The sequence below is a fragment of the Pleurodeles waltl genome, chromosome 12, assembly GCF_031143425.1.
Source record: "Pleurodeles waltl isolate 20211129_DDA chromosome 12, aPleWal1.hap1.20221129, whole genome shotgun sequence".
Classification (NCBI taxonomy): domain Eukaryota; kingdom Metazoa; phylum Chordata; class Amphibia; order Caudata; family Salamandridae; genus Pleurodeles; species Pleurodeles waltl.
Genome location: NC_090451.1, coordinates 24,643,542 through 24,666,121, shown reverse-complemented (window position 1 = coordinate 24,666,121; position 22,580 = coordinate 24,643,542). Strand labels below are relative to the sequence as shown.

The following is a 22,580-nucleotide window of genomic DNA, read 5'->3' as shown; positions in this document are numbered from 1 at the left end:
CTAGCATGCAATGACGAGGATCTTTCATGATGTCTGTTCAGAGGGCAAGCCTTGCAACATAATGCGTTCCTAGCAGTAGCGAATTACATTTGTAGGCCTCTTTACTTAATGATAGGCCTGTGCAGAGATTGTCATTGTGTATCACAGGGGCCACTAGGCATAGCATACCTAAGACCTGTAAAATGCGATTCCACAAGGTGAGACAGAGGGAGAGGTAACCGGAGGAGGGGGTCAGGGTTAGGATACACACAGACAGAGGTGAGACAGAGTGAGGGGTAACCAGAGGGGGGTCAGGGTTAGGATACACACAGACAGAGGTGAGACAGAGTGAGAGGTAACCGGGGGGAGTCAGGGTTAGGATACACACACATAGAGGTGAGACAGAGTGAGAGGTAACCCGAAGGGGGGGTCAGGGTTAGGATACACACAGACAGAGGTGAGACAGAGTGAGAGGCAACCAGAGGGGGGTCAGGATTAGGATACACACAGACAGAGGTGAGACAGAGTGAGAGGTAACCGGGGGGGTTAGGATACACACAGACAGAGGTGAGACAGAGTGAGAGGTAACCAGAGGGGGGTCAGGGTTAGGATACACACAGACAGAGGTGAGACAGGGAGAGGTAACCAGAGGGGGGCAGGGTTAGGATACACACAGACAGAGGTGAGACACAGTGAGAGGTAACCAGAGGGGGGTCAGGGTTAGGATACACACAGACAGAGGTGAGACAGAGTGAGAGGTAACCAGAGGGGGTCAGGGTTAGAATACACACAGACAGAGGTGAGACAGAGTGAGGGGTAACCAGAGGGGGGTCAGGGTTAGGATACACACAGACAGAGGTGAGACAGAGTGAGGGGTAACCAGAGGGGGTCAGGGTTAGGATACACACAGACAGAGGTGAGACAGAGTGAGAGGTAACCAGAGGGGAGTCAGGATTACGATACACACAGACAGAGGTGAGACAGAGTGAGAGGTAACCAGATGGGGGGTCAGGGTTAGGATACACACAGACAGAGGTGAGACAGAGTGAGAGGTAACCAGATGGGGGGGCAGGGTTAGGATACACACAGACAGAGGTGAGACAGAGTGAGAGGTAACCAGAGGGGGTCAGGGTTAGGATACACACAGACAGAGGTGAGACAGAGTGAGAGGTAACCAGATGGGGGGGCAGGGTTAGGATACACACAGACAGAGGTGAGACAGGGAGAGGTAACCAGAGGGGGGTCAGGGTTAGGATACACTCAGACAGAGGTGAAACAGAGTGAGAGGTACCCAGAAGGGGTCAGGGTTAGGATACACACGGACGGAGGTGAGGCAGAGTGAGAGGTAACCAGAGGGTGGCAGGGTTAGGATACATACAGACAGAGGTGAGACAGAGTGAGAGGTAACGGGGGTCAGGGTTAGGATACACACAGACAGAGGTGAGACAGAGTGAGAGGTAACCGGGGGGGGTCAGGGTTAGGATACAGACAGAGGTGAGACAGAGTGACAGGTAACCAGAGGGGGGTCAGGGTTAGGATACACACAGACAGAGGTGAGACAGAGTGAGGGGTAACCAGAGGGGGGGTCAGGGTTAGGATACACACACACAGAGGTGAGACAGAGTGAGAGGTAACCAGAGGGGGGCAGGGTTATGATACACACAGACAGAGGTGAGACAGCGAGAGGTAACCAGAGGTGGGGGGGTCAGGGTTAGGATACACACAAACAGAGGTGAGACAGAGTGAGAGGTAACCGGGGGGGAGTCAGGGTTAGGATACACACAGACAGAGGTGAGACAGAGTAAGAGGTAACCAGAGGGGGGCAGGGTTAGGATACACACAGACAGAGGTGAGACAGAGTGAGAGGTAACCAGAGGGGGGGTCAGGGTTAGGATACACACAGACAGAGGTGAGACAGAGTAAGAGGTAACCAGAGGGGGGCAGGGTTAGGATACACACAGACTGAGGTGAGACAGCGAGAGGTAACCAGAGGGGGGGTCAGGGTTAGGATACACACAGACAGAGGTGAGACAGAGTGAGAGGTAACCGGGGGGGTCAGGGTTAGGATACACACAGACAGAGGTGAGACAGAGTGAGGGGTAACCAGAGGGGGGTCAGGGTTAGGATACACACAGACAGAGGTGAGACAGAGTGAGGGGTAACCAGAGGGGGGTCAGGGTTAGGATACACACAGACAGAGGTGAGACAGGGAGAGGTAACCAGAGGGGGTCAGGGTTAGGATACACACAGACAGAGGTGAGGCAGAGTGAGAGGTAACCAGAGGGGGGCAGGGTTAGGATACACACAGACAGAGGTGAGACAGGGAGAGGTAACCAGAGGGGGGCAGGGTTAGGATACACACAGACAGAGGTGAGACAGAGTGAGGGGTAACCAGAGGGGGGCAGGGTTAGGATACACAGAGACAGAGGTGAGACAGAGTGAGAGGTAACCAGAGGGGGGGCAGGGTTCGGATACACACAGACAGAGGTGAGACAGAGTGAGAGGTAATCAGAGGGGGCCAGGGATAGGATACACACAGACAGAGGTGAGACAGAGTAAGAGGTAACCAGGGGGGGGCAGGGTTAGGATACACACAGACAGAGGTGAGACAGAGTGAGAGGTAACCAGAGGGGGGTCAGGGTTAGGATACACACAGACAGAGGTGAGACAGAGTAAGAGGTAACCAGAGGGGGGCAGGGTTAGGATACACACAGATAGAGGTGAGACAGAGTGAGGGGTAACCAGAGGGGGGCAGGGTTCGGATACACACAGACAGAGGTGAGGCAGAGTGAGAGGTAACCAGAGGGGGGCAGGGTTAGGATACACACAGACAGAGGTGAGACAGAGTGAGAGGTAATCAGAGGGGGCCAGGGTTAGGATACACACAGACAGAGGTGAGACAGAGTAAGAGGTAACCAGAGGGGGGGCAGGGTTAGGATACACACAGACAGAGGTGAGACAGAGTGAGAGGTAACCAGAGGGGGGCAGGGTTAGGATACACACAGACAGAGGTGAGACAGCGAGAGGTAACCGGGGGGGGGGGGGGTCAGGGTTAGGATACACACAGATAGAGGTGAGACAGAGTGAGGGGTAACCAGAAGGGGGCAGGGTTAGGATACACACAGACAGAGGTGAGACAGAGTGAGGGGTAACCAGAGGGGGGCAGGGTTAGGATACACACAGACAGAGGTGAGACAGCGAGAGGTAACCAGAGGGGGGCAGGGTTAGGATACACACAGACAGAGGTGAGACAGCGAGAGGTAACCGGGGGGGGGGGGGTCAGGGTTAGGATACACACAGATAGAGGTGAGACAGAGTGAGGGGTAACCAGAAGGGGGCAGGGTTAGGATACACACAGACAGAGGTGAGACAGAGTGAGAGGTAACCAGAGGGGGGCAGCGTTAGGATACACACAGACAGAGGTGAGACAGAGTGAGAGGTAACCAGATGGGGCGACAGGGTTAGGATACACACGGACAGAGGTGAGACAGAGTCAGAAGTAATCTTGGAGGAGGGGGGTTGGTAAGACACACAAAGACAGAGGGACAGACTGAGAAGGAACGGGGCGTTCCTTCCAGACTTGGAATCAGTAATTGCAATCGCAGCCACGAACCACTGGTGAGTAAGCGACTCATACCTGAGGGTGGTAACTCATTCGCAAAGGGGAAAGGGCCCTCTTTGGTCCTTTTCCCCTTAGAGGATCACGGTGGCGGCTTTGATCACAGGCAACTCTCACTGAAGATTTTCATAACGGAAAACATTAAAATAAAATAATAAGCATGTCCGTTTTTAAGGAAATTAGTAACTTTTTTTTTTTACATTTTGAAATGCAGTCTGAGGGATCCTGCTCTTCTGTTCCTTCTCGGCCACCGTCCCTCTCACTGCAGCCAATTGCGAATGGTCAGAAATGCCAACCTGACTGATAAAAGCTAACCATAAGGGTTATTCTGCAACTCTCCCCAGATGCCTATTTTCAAGCCACCCGATTAGTGTATAGGTCTGTTTGCAACATTTGATTGGATTTGCAAAAAGCTGGTGCGCAAATTGTGAATCCAATCTTAGTACATGTGTCTGAGTGCAGGCTGAGCGGCCAGGGGAGGTGCCCTCCAGACAGGAACAACCGCAAGCCCCAGGCCAGTGCCACCCACCCCGGCCTCATCAGTAGCACAGTAGTCATGAGAGTTGTACTGGCAGGTGATTCACTTCAGCAGTTTTGTACCTTGACTCAAGAACCAGTTGGATGTTAGCAATCTGAAGCCAGGGCAGTTCCAGATATTATCCAAGATATAGAGCAGATCCATATCCCTAAGCCGAGACGTGTTTGTATTGCGGGTGGAACTGGGCCGCAGATCCAGGGTTGGCGCAGGGGTTTCTTGGAGTGAAGGTACGGGAGGGGTTGACTTCAGAATACCTAGAAGAGACTCCAGAGTGGAACTGAAATGTGGGTCCACGATCTTAAGGCGCTCCTTCAGGTAAACTGGCAAGACGTACTTTCTGGGGATGGGGCTACTGGCAGCCAAGGAGACCTGGGCATGTTCACAGGGGAGAGGACATTGATCACAGATATTTCCACAAGTAAAGGATGGTGACCATCAACTATTGATCAAGGAGTCGGTCAGAAAAGAATTGAGCAAGCTGCGTGACCAGTATCGACTCTTTAAGTTGACAACTAGGTCTCTGAGAATAATGCAGAGTAGAGGGCGGCGAGACTTCAAGGGGCTTCAAAGTTATCAATCTAGGACCTGATGTCTCCAGAAGGGTCGTAGCTGGCCTCGGTATGTGGACTTCTCCACTTTCAAGCCTGTGTGGGGCTCGGGTCAGATTCACTCCTGGGAGATCCAGGCATCACCTTTATGTTTCATCTGAGCGCAGATGCGTAGACCCCCCATATCAGGGGGATTTATGGTAAGGTACAAGTTTTCAGATGTGTTTAGGAGGAAATTTTTTATTTCTGGGCGATCTATGACAACTAGCACCTTTTATCGGGAGGTCTGTGGTTAAGTATTCCAGACAGGATGGTGTTCCGTGAGCCACTTGGGGAGTCACTTGTTTCTTAGAGGGCGTCGGCGCTGCAGTTTCACTTTTGCTGCCAAATGTTGTCACTGGTCAGTTTCAGGTTTATAGAAATTCACTATGGCTTTATTTCTTTCTGGGTAACATGGGGCCCAAGTAATGCTCTTGGAGGTTGTTAGAGTGTTTTGTGGGTGTGCATCACTTTGGGGGCGTCACTTGCATCCTGCTTCCAAGTATTAGCATGCTTTAGAGCAGCACGGTAGCCGTACATTGAATACTTTCCCATGCCTCTCTTTTCCGTCAGGGGTCGAGGATGGAGGTATTATTGGGGGGCACGTTGTGGCCCCTCACAGCAAGCCCTGGATGGCCTCTCTGTTCTCCAAGGAACGTAAGAAGCAGACCTGTGGAGGAGCCCTCGTGTCAAGGAACTTTGTGCTGACGGCGGCACACTGCAGCATCAAGTAAGATTCGTGTTTTTCAGGTCTCTCTCACTTCTGCGAAATCTGTTGCATTCTGGGTAGTTCAGGAAGTCCTTTGTAGGGCGCATGCGCAGGTGTCAGAGTGAGTGTATCAGTGACTGTTCCAGCACGTGTAAGGGTTGCCCAGCAGCCAAGGCTGCTTTGTATGATATGATGTTTAGAATCCATACATGGTTAGAGAGCGACACTCGTTGCTACCCAAGAACTGGATTATAAACGTTCCTTACACTTGTTACATTTTTAAAAAACATTTTCACAGTTCATGCACAGTCTTCCGAAGGGAGAATGGCACCTGAGGGGCCTCGAAGAAGCCGCCATTTTGCTTGTGGAGGAGAGGTGAAGTGCTCCCCGGCTACCTCAGTCATGGGCCTCATCCTTTGCCATCAGTAGCATACTGAGGTGTCTCCCATCAAACTCAAACATGGGCGGAGTTTGCCTAATGTGACAAGCGGCGACCCACCTTTCTGTAGAGCATGGGGGTGTCTTCCATCAAACGTAAACATGGGCGGGGTTTATAATGTGACCTGGGATGACCCTCCTTTCCATAGCGTACAGAGGCGTCTTCCATCAAACTCAACCCAGGTATGGCCTTTGCATAATGTGGCCAGGGGCTATGCTCCTCTCCACAGTGCACTGAGATATTTTCCATCAACCTCAAACCTAGGACGCATTTTGCATAATGTGGCCGGTGCAAAGCCCCTCCTGGTAGTATATTCAGATGTCTTACTGCAAAATCCAGGCTTTACACAACATGACCAAAGGCAACTCTGCTCTCTGATTTGCACTGAGGTACCTTCTATCAAACTCAAACCTAAGGTGGGGTTTGCATAAAGCGACCAAGGACGACACTCCTCCCCTGGGTTATGCCATGTTCTTATCAACCCTACCCTGAAAGTCCAGTTCCAGAAGGGGCATTGTTCGAAATGGGGTTTCTGGTTGGCTAGGGTATGCACCTATGTCAGACAGAAACCAGCACTAGTCAGGGCGAGTAAGTTATACTCTAAATATAATCTGTGCTCAACCCCTGGTAGTTTGGCACAGAGCGGTCAGGCTTATCCGCAGAGGTCATATGTAAAGCATCTGCACAACACACTCGCACCAGTGACGCAATAAATACACCACAAATGAGACCCCACAGATAATGTGTAAAAATATATGTAGTGTATATTGTATATAACATAGGCCAAAATGTCATTATTCATAAATACTGTGGGTACTATGCAAATCCTGCAACAGTGCCAGTGACCTTGGCTACGTGAGAATCTGAATGCCATACATCACAACATGAAACACAAACATTAGGTTATAACCTAACACATGGATCACCAACAATCATAAACATTACGCATATTTTTCCAACATTGAATTAATACCTGTTATCCTGACCTGGCAGGCATTAACAACAGTTTATATCATGTAATGAGGAGAGCATGTAAGGCAACAGGTACTGTGTAAGGCACATCGCGTACATAAATCTCTGTAAGCTCAGACGTCACAGCGCACCTGCGTACAAAGAAGACGTGATACGATAATTAGTCCACAGTGGCGCAAGGCTGGTGTAACAAAGCACACAAATCATCAATGTAAGTATGAGGCACCAAGACACCTGGGCCCTTATTATAAGTTATGCAGCACTAGGGATCCTAATTGTTAAGGTGCAGGACGTGGAAACACTTGCACCCCCCTCCGTGCAAATACGGTAAAATCACTACCTGGTTCGTGGCAAGTTCTCCCAGGAGGAAGAACCTTTGTTGAGGACCTTCCTCGTATTGCCGCCCGTGCCCCTGAGGTATGTGCGTTGGTTGGGGGGGGGGGGGGGCGCTTGGGAAGGTTGAGGGGTCACTTGAGGCAGACTATGGCAGGGAGGCCTCTTGGGGTCTCCCTGCTTTGAGGCAACCACAGCGACTGTCCGTGATTGTGTGGTGCAGCCATGCCTGGCAATTGTAGCGTGCGTTGCTGGGGCAACTTTAAAGCACGTTGCTGGGGGGCGCTCTCCTTGTCAGGCCATCATGTGATGAGGCAGCGGTCCGGAGTAGTGCCGGCAGGCAAGCTACTGACCGCTCTTTTTGGTGTTGGGACTAGGTCGGAGGGCCCACATCATCACACGCTGACTACCAGAAGCGCACTCAAGCTGTCTCCACCCGGTTGGCCGGTAAACGAGGCAAGGCGTGGCCTTGGTGACACATCAAGACAGAAATGTGGTAAGGTGAGTTCCTGTCAGCTGGAACTCGGCTGCAACCACTTCAGGACTTGGGTCCCTGGGGGGTTACAGACAAGGGCTCCACTGAAGACAGCCTTCCCATAATCAGCTTCATGCACTCACCATAGAGCAAGGGTCCCGGCGGGCAATCAGGGGGCAAAGTCCTACATACCCCCAGCGGTCTTAGTTCCTGGAGAGCACAGTGATGGCTCATGCAGAGTGGGCCTTCGCAGGGATGTAGACAAAGCAGGTTACAAGATCTTTCAAGTAAAGTGGGTAAGCAAACCCACTTGCCCTTGGAGAACACTGGGGGCCCGAGCAGGAAGCAGGCAGCAGGCCTGCTCATCCAATCCTGAGTTGCAAAGTGGCAGTCCCTCATTCAACCCAGGAAGCAGCAGGCGGTAGACCAGCACAAGAATGAAGCAGGTGGGGACAGCGGTTTCTCCTGGCACCACAGCTGTGTTTTGGTAAAATAGAGTCAGGGTGCAGCCAGCAGCAGGGCAAGAAACAGAAAAGCAAGTCTAGTGAGTCCTTTATGCCACCCAGCAGACGCAGGTGGCAGGGCAACAGCAGAAGAGCAGTCCAGGTGAGTCCCCTGTGCAGTCCAGCAGTCCTTCGGACAGAGGTTCAGTCCTCTAAGTGCTCTAAAAATTAGGGAATAAGAGCCCCTGTGCTTATACTCCAAAAATGCCACTGTCTAGGGGGTAACTTCAAAAGAGCCATTTCAAGTGAAGCACAACACCCTTTCTCCCCCACCTCTCTCTCCAGACAACAGTAGGGGTAATCAGTCCATTGTGCAACAGCAGGGCACAGCCTATTCACAGGTAAGGTGTGAACGACCCTCCCTCTCCCCACCCCAGAATGACTATCAGTACGCAGTGTCTCTTCTGTCACATCCAGCCCCTCCTGTGTGATGGATGTCTGGAAGGGATGCACCAAGTGGAGCTGTCACTCTGCCCCAGATGTAGATTGTAGTCAGGCTGCAAAGCACTAGAGGTATAAGCACAAAGAAATGCTCACTTTATAAAAGTGGCATTTCCAAAATAGTAATGTAAAATCCACCTACACCAGAAAGCAGGATTTCTCGCCACCATTCTAAACATATCAAACATGCCTACAGTACTCCTCACAGATCAGAAATTACCACTTAGACATATATAGGGGGATTCCCAATGCAAACCTATTAGAAGAGCAGCACTCACAGTAGTAAAAAACACATCTGCGCTGCATGCCCACTAATTTACCGGCCCTAGATATATAGTATACCAATTTACAAGGGACTTGCAGGTAAATTCAATAAACCAAATAGGTGTAAGCCAATCATACCAAGTTTTAGGGGACAGAGCACATGCACTTTACAACTGATTAGCAGTGGTAAGGTGCCCAGGGTGCTAAAGCCAAAAAAAAGAGGATCACAAAAATAGGAGGAGAAACGCAAAACATTTTGGGATAGCCCTGCAGAAAGGGCCATTTCCAAAATGCATCATGCATCAACCTTGAAGGACACCTTCCCACCATCACAAGACCCACATTGCAAATGGCATAGCTAGTGAGTCCACAGCAAAGTCCCATAGGGTCATAGCACACCACGCTTCGACAATGCAAGGCACAGAAAGTTACATTGTGATGTCTGTGACTTCTAGGGCAGGGCCTGCTGGTGACAGTTCAGGAGGGCAGGTGTATTCCAGAAAAGGAGTGGAGCACACTTTCTACGAACCCTACCCGCTTTCGAGTTTGATGGAAAATATTCTAGAATACTACTTTCATGGTCTCAGTGCCCACTAAGTGCCATCAATAAAAGCTACAGGAGTAACCCATATACTCATGTAGGACTGGGGAATATTTTATATCAAACAGTATCCCATAGGGGTTCATTTATGAGAATAGATATTTACAATATATTTGGTTTTAATCACATCAAGACAATATGAACACACCATTGGAAATCAAATTGTAGTAATTCAATCTGAATATACAAAAGAAGCCAGCATCAAATATACATCATTAGAGTGTTTACCAAAGTGCAAAGTGAACACACAGTGCTTGTGGAAAACGACATAAACGGCGTAAAGTAAAACACAAAGGAAAGAAAAACAACTGTGAAAAGGAATGCATCCCATAATTACTGTGTATGAATCATATCAGTCCATTATTAAATTATCATGGCTGTTGGACCTGGCCCTTTTACACGGTAATTCCCCAAACTTTTGCCTTTTGCCTCCTTATTTTTCTCACCTTTGTTGGCTGATGTTATGACTCTGAGCACTTTTTCACTGCTAACCAGTGCTAAAGCGCATGTGCTCTCCCTTGTAAAATTGGTGTGATTGGCTTATACCTAATTGGCATATTTAATTTACCTATAAGTCCCTGGTAAAGTGGTATCCCTATTCCCAAGGCCTGTAAATTAAATGCTACTAGTGGGCCTGCAGCGCTGTTTGCACCACCCTCTGAAGTAGCCTGTCAAACCTATCTAAGGCCTGCTAGCGCAGGGCATGTGTGCGCAGTTTCCTGCCACAGGGACTTGCCATCTAAATTTACTTGCCAGGGCCAGAACTCCCCTTTTACTACATGTAAGTCACCCCTAAGGTACGCCCTAGCTAGCCCTATGGGCAGGGTGCCATGTATGTAAAAGGCAGGACATGTGCCAGGTTGCGTGGCCTGTCCTGCTAGTGACAAACAGCCTAACTTGGTGTCTCACTGCTGCAAGTGCTGCCTTCTCATAGGATTGCATTGGAAATGCCCTACCTTATGTGTAAGGGGTATTGTCTGATTTATGAGGGGTAGGGTAGGCATGTATGGTATGGTTGTGATAGTGGTGGGAAATGCTGCTTACTGGTGTAGGTGTATGTTTTATTACTATTACAGAAATGCCACTACTAGAAAGTGCACATTTATCTGTGCTTATGATTCTGGTGTTTTTGCAGCTTGCCTCTGTAGGGAAATGCCTTCCTTGACATGGTTACCCCCTGACATTTTGCCTTTTGTTGATGCCAGTTATGATTGAAAGTGTGCTGGGAACCTGCTAACCAGGCCCCAGCACCAGTGTTCTTTCCCTAAACTGTACCTTTGTTCCCACAATTGGCACAGCCCTGGAACACAGATAAGTCCCTTGTAAATGGTACCCCTGGAACCAAGGGCCCTGTTGCCAGGGAAGGTCTCTGAGGGCTGCAGCATGTCTTATGCCACCCTGGGGACCCTTCACTCAGCACATGCACACTGCCTCACAGCTTGTGTGTGCTGGTGAGGAGAAAATGACTAAGTCGACATGGCACTCCCCTCAGAGTGCCATGCCAACCTCACACTGCCTGTGGCATAGGTAAGTCACCCCTCTAGCAGGCCTTACAGCCCTAAGGCAGGGTGCACTATACCACAGGTTAGGGCATAAGTGCATGAGCACTATGCCCCTACAGTGTCTGAGCAAAACCTTAGGCATTGTAAGTGCAGGGTAGCCACAAAGAGTATATGGTCTGTCAATTACGAACTCCACAGTTCCATAATGGCTAAAATGAAATCTGGGAAGTTTGGTATCAAACGTCTCAGCACAATAAATGCACACTGATGCCAGTGTCGTATTTATTGTAAAATACACCCAGAGGGCATCTTAGAGGTTTCCCCTGAATACCAGTCCGACTCCTAGTGCTAGGCTGACCAGTTTCTGCCAGCCTGCCACAACCAGACGAGTTTCTGGCAACATGGGGTGAGTGCCTTTGTCACTCTGTGGCCAGGAACAAAGCTTGTACTGGGTGGAGGTGCTTCTCACCTCCCCCTGAGGGAACTGTAACATCTGGTGGTGAGCCTCAAAGGCTCATGCCTTTTGTTACAGCGCCCCAGAGCATCTCAGCTAGTGGAGATACCCAGCATCTTTTTTGCGGCAAGGCTGGAGAAGATAATGAGGAAAACGAGAAGGAGCCACCCACCAGTCAGGACTGCCCCTAGGGTGGCTTGAGCTGAGGTGACTCCTGCCTTTAGAAATCCTCCATCTTGAGATTGGAGGACTACCCCAATAGGAACAGGGATATGCCCCCTTCCCCTCAGGGAGGAGGCACAAAGATGGTGTAGCCATCCTCCAGGACAGTAGCTATTGGCTACTGCCTCCCCAGACCTAAACACACCCCTAAATTTAGTATTAGGGGTGACCCTGAATCCAGGAAATCAGATTCCTGCAACCTGAAGAAAGAAGAAGGATTGCTGACCTGAAAGCCCCGCAGAGATGACGGAGACACCAACTGACTTGGTCCCAGCCCTACCGGCCTGTCTCCAGACTCAAAGAACCTGCACAGCGACACATCCAACAGGGACCAGTGACCTCTGAGGACTCAGAGGACTGCCCTGAACCCGAAGGACCAAGAAACTCCAGAGAACAGTGGCACTGTTCAAAAACAGCAACAACTTTGCAACTTTCTAACAACTTCCAAAACACTCTATTTCCGCCGGAAGCGTGAGACTTCTCACTCTGCACCCGACGCCCCCGGCTCGAGCTCCAGAGAACTAACACTGCAGAGAGGACTCCCAGGCAACTACGACGACGTGAGTAACCTGAGTTGACCCCCCTGCACGCCCAGAGCGTCGCCTGCAGAGAGGATCCAGAGGCTCCCCCTGACCGCGACTGCCTGGAACAAAGAACCCGACGCCTGGACCAAGCACTGCACCCACAGCCCCCAGGACCAAGAGGAACCACCTTCCAGTGCAGGAGGGACTGTCAGGCGGCCCTCTTCCTAGCCTAGACGGTGGCTGGCCCGAGAAGCCCCCCTGTGCCCTGCCAGCATTGCCTAAGTGACCCCCGGGTCCCTCCATTGCTCCCTCCCGACGCCTACTTTGCACACTGCACCCGGCCGCCCCTGTGCCACTGAGGGTGTGTTTTGTGTGCCTGTCTGTGTGTCCCCCCCCCCCCCCAGTGCTCTACAAACCGCCCCCTGGTCTGCTCCACGGGAACGCAGGTACTTACCTGCCAGCAGACCAGAACCGGAGGACCCCTATTCTCCATAGGCACCTATGTGTTTTGGGCCCTCCTTTGACCTCTGCACCTGACTGGCCCTGTGTTGCTGGTGCAGTGACTTTGGGGTTGTCTTGAACCCCCAACGGTGGGCTGCCTAAGCCCAGGAGATTGACTAAGTGCTTTACTTACATGAAAAAATTAACCAAACTTACCTCCCCCAGGAACTGTTGATTTTTGCACTGTGTCCACTTTTAAAATAGCTCATTGCCATTTTAACCTAAACTGTGTGTACTACTGTTTCAAATCAAAGTTCTCTAATTACCTGTGTGAAGTACTTTGCATTTTATGTACTTACCTCAAATATTGAATCTTGTGGTTCTAAAATAAATTAATAAAATATATTTTTCTATATAAAAACTATTGGCCTGGAGTTAAGTCTTTGAGTGTGTGTTCCTCATTTATTGCCTGTGTGTGTACAACAAATGCTTAACACTACCCACTGATAAGCCTACTGCTCGACCACACTACCACAAAAGAGAGCATTAGAATTATCTAATTTTGCTTCTATCAACCTCGAAGGAGAACCCTTGGACTCTGTGCACACTATCTCTCACTTTGAGATAATATATACAGAGCCAACTTCCTACAGCCTCGAATCCATGTCTGGGCAGACTGACAGTTGGGGCTTTGTGCATACTTTTCAGACAGCCTGTACACAGGGAGGGTGGAGGTGTCACAGAGGTGCATCTCCATGTTGTACAGTCTTCCTGGGCTGAGAGAAGGGAGAGACGGGGCACACCTGCATTTGTAAAGGCTGTGCCCTGGCCTCGCACAATAGGGTCGTTTACCCCCCGCTGATGTTTGGAGCCTGTGCTGGAGAAGAGAAAGGGCACTCCCAGAACCAGTTGTAACTGGTTGCAACCCCCTCTCCTCCTCATTGATAAAGACACTGTAAACTGAGTATAAGTACAGTGGAATTTTCCCCACAATTTAGACACTCTTGAGGACTGAAGGACATTCTTGAACCTTGAAGAAGCTTACCTGAAGCTGGACACTGGACGCTGCTGAATGGACTCACCAGGACCCACCTTGGACTGCTGCTGCTGTGCTGACCTGTGACCTACCTGGTCACTAGGAGGAACTGCCACTGCTTGCATCCACTTGTTGCGCTGGCTTGTAGCTCGGTTCGCCAGCCCTGTGCCCCCTTCTTCATTTTTGTCTCAAGAGGCAGGGTGTTGTGGCCCCTGACCACTGTAACGTACTTCAGCACAAGGAGTGCTGCTTTGATGGTTTAGTGCTTAGAGAGTACTCCTGTGTGACCTGCATGCTTTTTCAATCGCTTCCTGGCTGCCCAAAATCACAGTCGAGCCTGGGACACCAGTGTTGCTCTATGCGCTTTCGAAGTGCTTCCTGGCTGCCCAAAATCACTGCCGCAGCCCGGGAACCACATGGTGCCTTTTGCGCTGTGTAAAGCGCGTTGTGGTTGCTACAATGATCACCGCTGTGACCTGGGGTTTTCTGTAATGCCCCTGCTCTCGTAAGCGCGCCTTGCTTGACAAAATCACTTCTGCGAAACAGCTTTATTGATTTTAGCGCGCCGGAGCCGTGCTGCCCCCGCTGCGCCCAGGGCACCACCAAACAAAGAGAAAGGAGCGAGCGTGCTCCTGTCGTGCCCCTGGGGCACGTGAGCCGGGGAAAGTGCCCCTGGGACACCGGTTGGACCTGCTCCACATGGTAGCCATCGCCGCAGGAGGAGAGGAGCTGGGACTCCTGTGCAGCCAGACTTCGAGAATGCAGTCCGAGGCTGCCGAGTCCTGTGCATCCCTCCCTCCTTTGCCAACGGCTGAGGTCACAGGCAGGAGGAAGCCTCATCGGAGGCCATCGCACCGCGAGATCTCACTTCCTTCCCCCTGTGGTGGGGTGTTCATTCTGCTTTTCTTCTCTCTTGACAGAGGGCCCATAGCGGCACGGGAGGGAATCCAAAGTACCACAGGCCCCAGGATGGGGCCAGATCGAAGAATCAGAAAGGGTGCCAACCGCCCCTCTTTCCCCCAGGAGCACCACGTGGCCCCCGTTTCGCGCATAGGAGCACCAGGGGCCCCACGTTCTTCTTCAAGGCACTAGGAGTGCCTTTTCTTCAGAAAACCAGGTACCTTTGGGCACATAATTGCTCTGGGAGCTTAGTATGGGCCCTGGGGAGTTTTATAAGTTACCTACCTACTTTTATTACGTTACATATGTGTGCTGATGTTCCTTTTTTGGGCATGACATGCTGATATGTATTTTATGACTTGTGATATGCTCTCTAATGTTTCTTTAATGGATATTTACGAGGTATTCATGACAAGTACATAGATTTCTTTACTGTAATTCCTGACTACTGCTTATGTTGCAGAATCCTGAGTACTTACGTGTTCTAATGTGACAACTGCTCATTCCTGTAGAGTATTAGTACCTTGTGTGATGTTCTGAAACTGCTAAGGTAGCAGGGTATTACTGTTGTGTAATGTTGGTCTAAATATGTTTTGTGCAAAACAGTTTATTTTTACATATCTCAGTGTTGTGTTACTTTGTGATGTACGCTTTGCATCACATGTGTTGTGTGTGTTGTGCAAACGCTTTACACATTGCCTCCGGGTTAGGCCTGACTGCTCGTGCCAAGCTACCAAGGGGGTGAGCAGGGGTTATCTTGGACGTGTAACTCCCTTGCCCTGACTAGAGTGGGTGGGTTCTGCCTGGCTTAGGTGCATACCCTAGACAACCAGAAACCCAATTTCTGACAATGGCACAATAGTAATTAATTTCTCTGCTGGGATGTGTCACTCACCTCTACTTTGCCCGGGACCCTAGTCCCCACAATAAGCCTTCTAGTACAGAGTATCTATTTTCTTTCTACGATCTCAGCCAACACCATACTGTTATTGGACACTGCACTACAGGTGTCTGTATAACCCACAACTTCACTCAGTGCCATATGGTCAATGGGCGTCATCGCTGCACCAGGTTACAGCCTCTTCCCCCAATCCCGGGGTGCCACATTCCGCCAGTGCCAGTCACATGTGGGGCCTCGGCTTGTGCCACACTATGCTGCTGGGTGCCAAGGAGCAGCAGTGTCTTTTCTCTGTGGGTGTCTCAGTGCCACACTCTGATCACTGTGTGCCACCCTGAACCAGTCTCAGCGTCCCATGGCTTCAGTCATGGTCACTCTCTGACCCACAGGTGATGCACAGCATCAGTGTTTATCTGCCTCTCTTGAGTCTCATCACCAGTCTCTGACTTCCAAACTGTCAGACTGAACCAAGTGTGCACACCCGCAGCCTCTTGGAAACATACTCTGAGCCTCTATGGAGCTTCAGTGCACCAAGTCTTCCCATCCCTGTGCCATCTTATTGGCTTTCCCTGACCCCCTAGGTGTCACAGTGCACCACCGTCTGCCTCCAACCCACAGCGCCACTATGTAAGCAGGAACGTAGCATTTCTATAGCACAAACATAGCCAAAAAGGCAGGGAGCACTGCACATAAAGACACGCATAAAATCACAGGTAACAGGAGAGGAGGCTGGGCTGATGCTGGTTAATGTAGTGTGATGTAGCGCTCTTGAAGGAGGTTAGCATTCAGCTCTTTTCTAAATTGGAGCAGCGTTGCGGCGGTCCTGATGGAGACAGGAAGCTGCTCCAGATCCTAGGTGCATGGATGGAGAAGGCCTGTTGACTTGTTCATGTCTCTTTACACTCCTTAGTCTGTAGTCTGAAGGTGCCCTGGTCTCAGTGCCATGCTCTGACTCCAGAGTGCCAAACATCCCTGCACCTGTGTCTGCCCCCTCGAGGGCATCAGCCAGCTCGGTGTCTGAGTGCCACACTGCACTTGTCGTCCCAACCATGTTCTGACCCCTAAGTATCTTATGCACCTCTGTCTGACCACTACGAGGTCTCCTTCCTCTGACCCCCTGGCTACCACACTGCACCAGTGTATTTGCCCCTCCCTCCCTTTTGAGTCCCTGCCAGAGCCATAATATCACCTCTGGGTGCCACTGTGCACCTATTTACCCCTGCAGGGTCTCAGCCTGGGCCACACTATCACCGAGTGGCTCATGGTGTCTGTGGTGCTCTGGCCCCTGGGTGTCTCACTGCACCAGAGTCTGTACCCTGAGAGGTCTCTTTGATCTGATACTTGGGTGTCTTACTGCACCAGAGTATGTTTCCTGCGAAGTTTCATTGCTCAGACCCTCAGGGTGTCACTGCACCCCTCTCTGTCCCTTGCGACGTCTCTTTAATCTGACCCTCGGGTGTCTCACTGCACCAGTGTCCGTCTGTCCTCTGCCAGGTCCCGTTGCACAGTCCTTTGGCTGCCAGGACTCACTGCTCAGTTCCTTGGGTGTCCCACTGCACCAGTGTCCGTCTGTCTTCTGCCAGGTCTCATTGCTCTGACTCTTGGGTGTCTCACTGCACCAGTGTCCGTCTGTCGATTGCCAGGTCACATTGCTCTGACTCTTGGGTGTCTCACTGCACCAGTGTCCGTCTGTCGTCTGCCAGGTCTCATTGCTCTGACTCTTGGGTGTCTCACAGCACCACTGCCCGTCTGTCCTCTGACAGGTCCCATTGCTCTGGCCCAAATGTATCCCCCTGCACCAGTCTTTGTCCTCTGCCAGGTCTCAATGATCTGACTACTGGGTAATTACTGCACTAGTATCTGTCTGTCCTCTGCGAGGTCTCATTGCTGACCCTAGGGTGCCTTACTGTATCAGTGTCCGTCTGTCCTCCGCCAGGGCTCATTGCTCTGACCCTAGGGTGCCTTACTGTATCAGTGTCCGTCTGCCCTCCGCCAGGGCTCATTGCTCTGACCCTAGGGTGCCTTACTGTATCAGTGTCCGTCTGTCCTCCGCCAGGGCTCATTGCTCTGACCCTAGGGTGCATTACTGTATCAGTGTCCGTCTGCCCTCCGCCAGGGCTCATTGCTCTGACCCTAGGGTGCCTTACTGTATCAGTGTCCGTCTGTCCTCCGCCAGGGCTCATTGCTCTGACCCTAGGGTGCCTTACTGTATCAGTGTCGTCTGCCCTCCGCCAGGGCTCATTGATCTGACCCTAGGGTGCCTTACTGTATCAGTGTCCGTCTGCCCTCCGCCAGGGCTCATTGCTCTGACCCTAGGGTGCCTTACTGTATCAGTGTCGTCTGCCCTCCGCCAGGGCTCATTGATCTGACCCTAGGGTGCCTTACTGTATCAGTGTCCGTCTGTCCTCTGCCAGGTCTCATTGCTCTGACCCCGAGGTGTCTCGCTGAACCGGTGTCTGTTCCCCGAGAAGGCTTCCTGCTCGGACCCCGGGGTGTCCCTCTGCGCCTGTGATTCTGTCCCGTATAGGGTATTCAACGAAATCGCTTTATTGGAGGGTTCTGGGGTTCACTTTTCGCCGTGCTTGTGTTTTCCAGTCATTTCTCGGACGTGTATGTGGTCCTCGGAGTTCAGAACACGGCGAAGCCGGAGCCCTCCTGGCAGACATTCCGCAGCGTCACCCCTCACTCGCGGGCCTACGACAGCAAGACCCGGGAGCACGACATTGTGCTGCTGAAGGTAAGAGCCGCCCCCGTGCATCGTGAGCATCAGGGCGCTGTAAGGGGCACAGGGGGCTCCTTAGGAGAGGAACGCTGGGGACAGAGAGCCCCGTGCACAGAGGAGCTGGGAGAGAGGGACTAAGGGCAGATAGCCTGTGCACAGAGGAGCTGGGAGAGAGTGACTGAGGGCAGAGAGCCCTGTGCACAGAGGGTACTGGGAGAGAGTCTGTGCACAGAGGAGCTGGTGAGAGAGGGACTGAGGGCAGAGACCCTGTGCAGAGAAGAGCTGGGAGAGAGAGACTGAGGGCAGAGAGCCTGTGCGCAGAGGCGCTGGGAGAGAGAGGGACTGAGGGCAGAGAGCCTGCGCACAGAGGAGCTGGGAGAGAGGGACTGGGGGCAGAGAGCCTGTGCACAGAGGAGCTGGGAGAGAGTCTGTGCACAGAGGAGCTGGGAGAGAGGGACTGAGGGCAGAGACCCTGTGCAGAGAAGAGCTGGGAGAGAGAGACTGAGGGCAGAGAGCCTGTGCGCAGAGGCGCTGGGAGAGAGAGGGACTGAGGGCAGGTAGCCTGCGCACAGAGGAGCTGGGAGGGAGAGAGAGAGACTGAGGGCAGAGACCCTGTGCACAGAGGAGCTGGGAGAGAGGGACTGGGGGCAGAGAGCCTGTGCGCAGAGGAGCTGGGAGAGAGGGACTGAGGGCAGAGCCCCGTGCACAGAGGAGCTGGGAGGGAGGGACTGAGGGCAGAGAGCCTTTGCACAGAGGAGCTGGGAGAGAGGGACTGAGGGTAGAGAGTCTGTGCGCAGAGGCGCTGGGAGAGAGGGACTGAGGGCAGAGAGCCCAGTGCACAGAGAGTACTAGGAGAGAGAGACTGAGGACAGAGAGCCCCGCGCACAGAGGCGCTGGGAGAGAGGGACTGAGGGCAGAGAGCCCTGTGCACAGAGGAGCTGGGAGGGAGGGACTGAGGGAACAGAGCCTGCGCACAGAGGAGCTGGGAGAGAGGGACTGAGGGCAGAGAGCCTGTGCACAGAGGAGAGAGATGGAAGAGAGGGACTGAGGGCAGACAGCCTACGCACAGAGGAGCTGGGAGAGAGGGACCGAGGGCAGAGAGCCTGTGCACAGAGGAGAGAGATAGAAGAGAGGGACTGAGGGCAGAGAGCCTGCGCACAGAGGAGCTGGGAGAGAGGGACTAAGGGCAGAGAGCCTGTGCACAGAGGGGCTGGGAGAGAGTGACTGAGGGCAGAGAGCCCTGTGCACAGAGGAGCTGGGAGAGAGAGACTAGGGGCAGAGAGCCTGTGCACAGAGGAGCTGGGAGAGAGCCCTGTGCACAGAGGAGCTGGGAGAGAGGGACTGAGGGCAGAGACCCTGTGCAGAGAAGAGCTGGGAGAGAGAGACTGAGGGCAGAGAGCCTGTGCACAGAGGAGCTGGGAGAGAGGGACTGAGGGCAGAGAGCCTGTGCACAGAGAGTACTGGGAGAGAGGGACTGAGGGCAGAGAGCCTGTGCACAGAGAGTACTGGGAGAGAGGGACTGAGGGCAGAGAGCCCTGTGCACAGAGGAGCTGGGAGAGAGGGACTGAGGGCAGAGAGCATGTGCACAGAGGAGCTGGGAGAGAGGGACTGAGGGCAGAGAGCCTATGCACAGAGGAGCTGGGAGAGGGGTACTGAGGGCAGAGAGCCTGTGCACAGAGGAGCTGGGAGAGAGGGACTGAGGGTAGAGAGCCTGCGCACAAAGGAGCTGGGAGAGGGGTACTGAGGGCAGAGAGCCCCGTGCACAGAGGGTACTGGGAGAGAGGGACTGAGGGCAGAGAGCCTGTGCACAGAGGAGAGAGATGGAAGAGTGGTACTGAGGGCAGAGAGCCTGTGCACAGAGGAGCTGGGAGAGAGGGACTGAGGGCAGAGAGCCTGTGCACAGAGGAGTTGGGAGAGAGGGACTTGGGGCAGAGAGCCTGTGCACAGAGGAGCTGGGAGAGAGTGACTGAGGGCAGAGAGCCTGTGCACAGAGGAGCTGGGAGAGAGGGACTGAGGGCACAGAGCCCTGTGCACAGAGGAGCTGGGAGAGAGGGACTGAGGGCACAGAGCCCCGTGCACAGAGGGTACTGGGAGAGAGTGACTGAGGGCAGAGAGCCTGTGCACAGAGGAGCTGGGAGAGAGGGACTGAGGGCAGAGAGCCTGTGCACAGAGGAGAGAGATGGAAGAGAGGGACTGAGGGCAGAGAGCCTGTGCACAGAGGAGCTGGGAGAGAGGGACTTGGGGCAGAGAGCCTGTACACAGAGGAGCTGGGAGAGAGTGACTGAGGGCAGAGAGCCTGTGCACAGAGGAGCTGGGAGAGAGGGACTGGGGGCACAGAGCCCTGTGCACAGAGGAGCTGGGAGAGAGGGACTGAGGGCACAGAGCCCCGTGCACAGAGGGTACTGGGAGAGAGTGACTGAGGGCAGAGAGCCTGTGCACAGAGGAGCTGGGAGAGAGGGACGGAGGGCAGAGAGCCTGTGCACAGAGGAGAGAGATGGAAGAGAGGGACTGAGGGCAGAGAGCCTGTGCACAGAGGAGCTGGGAGAGAGGGACTTGGGGCAGAGAGCCTGTGCACAGAGGAGCTGGGAGAGAGTGACTGAGGGCAGAGAGCCTGTGCACAGAGGAGCTGGGAGAGAGGGACTGAGGGCACAGAGCCCTGTGCACAGAGGAGCTGGGAGAGAGGGACTGAGGGCACAGAGCCCCGTGCACAGAGGGTACTGGGAGAGAGTGACTGAGGGCAGAGAGCCTGTGCACAGAGGAGCTGGGAGAGAGGGACTGAGGGCAGAGAGCCTGTGCACAGAGGAGAGAGATGGAAGAGAGGGACTGAGGGCAGAGAGCCTGTGCACAGAGGAGCTGGGAGAGAGGGACTTGGGGCAGAGAGCCTGCACACAGAGGAGCTGGGAGAGAGTGACTGAGGGCAGAGAGCCTGTGCACAGAGGAGCTGGGAGAGAGGGACTTGGGGCAGAGAGCCTGCACACAGAGGAGCTGGGAGAGAGTGACTGAGGGCAGAGAGCCTGTGCACAGAGGAGCTGGGAGAGAGGGACTTGGGGCAGAGAGCCTGTGCACAGAGGAGCTGGGAGAGGGGTACTGAGGGCAGAGAGCCTGTGCACAGAGGAGAGAGATGAAAGAGAGGGACCGTGGCAGATAATCCTATGTGCAGTGACCCTCGAAAAGGGGCTATCACCCGGTGTATTTATTTATGCATTTTCATGTAGTGCTAACATTACTCGAATGTGCCAGGGCGCTTCGCAGTAGCCGTGTGTCATTAAACGGAGAACTGCAGATGGTTCGGAAATTCTTTCCCTATCATGTCTCCTTCAACCTTGCCTACGGTGATTACTTTCATAGGTGAAAAACCTGAAAATCACCTGTTAGGTCAAGATCGGGAGAGTGCTACCAAAATATGCCTCACCCTGCACCATTTGCCCCAAAAGATGAGCACCTGTGAGGCACAACTGTTCTAAAATATATTAGCACAATCATGCCAGCAGTTACAGTTATAAAGATGCTGTGAGCTGTGAAGGAATTGATGATCTTAATTTCCATGCCTCTATGATATATGCTGAAACAGTCATCACAATGTCTTTTTCATCAGCGCGCATGCACGAGGCTTCGGCGTCCTTGCATTCCTGACAACATGCTTTTTAAAGAGTGGTTGTAAATACAGTTTTCGAAGTTGCATCGTAAAATGACATAATAAAAGAAAATGAACTAATGCTTCTTGGCCTTCAAAGGGTCAGGGACAGCAGGCAAATCTTCCTGACTGAGCACGGCGCCACTTTTTGGTCACTGAGATCACCATTAACTTGCCCATACGAAATTAAAAAAAAAAAATGTCCTCAGGATAGATGCTGTATTAAAGGTAGCTGGTTTAAGTTCTTGGTTAAATAAAAAGTTGCACTTTACCAAGGGACCAGGTGAATTACAAGTCCTCAGAATCTTACGATCCTAGTATGGCTTTATGACTGCAGTAAGACTAAATTTCGTATTTTTTTCCGGGTGGAACCAAAGTTCTTCTAAGCCTATTGTAGCCAAAGTGGTTGAAACATAATTGAACCAAGGCAGCTTTTGATGTTTTTGTAGCTCATGGTGTCAATCATTGCAGCTTCGATTTTAATTCCTCCTTGGACCAAATATGAATCCAGTATCTTATTGGAGCCAGTGCTGTATAATCTTTGATCTTTTCCATTTGCAAGTCGGTTCTTATTGCATCCATAGGTGTACCACGGACCAGACAGAGCAAGTGTTGTATAAATGTTTTCAGTTATTTGTATTGTTGGGATCTTTTGAAATTCCCAGATTTCCGCACCATACAGTGCAGCAGCCCTCGCTTTCATTTCAGTTTGTATGCCGGCAGTGAGGATCACACAGAACGGTTCCCCGTTGATTTCACAAATCTACGTACACCACCGGCTTGTTGG

At 52.2% G+C, this 22,580-nt stretch overlaps 1 protein-coding gene across 1 annotated transcript in view; it reads left to right on the top strand.

Annotated features, from left to right (window-relative positions):
• The window catches only part of LOC138267778 (mast cell protease 2-like), a 127,816-nt gene that overhangs the window by 18,137 nt on the left and 87,099 nt on the right, over positions 1 to 22,580 (top strand). Inside the window, exons 2-3 of the mRNA XM_069216978.1 lie at positions 5,297 to 5,453; positions 18,033 to 18,174. Of these exons, the coding sequence (XP_069073079.1) occupies positions 5,297 to 5,453; positions 18,033 to 18,174 (299 nt within the window). The remainder of the gene's footprint in view (positions 1 to 5,296; positions 5,454 to 18,032; positions 18,175 to 22,580) is intronic.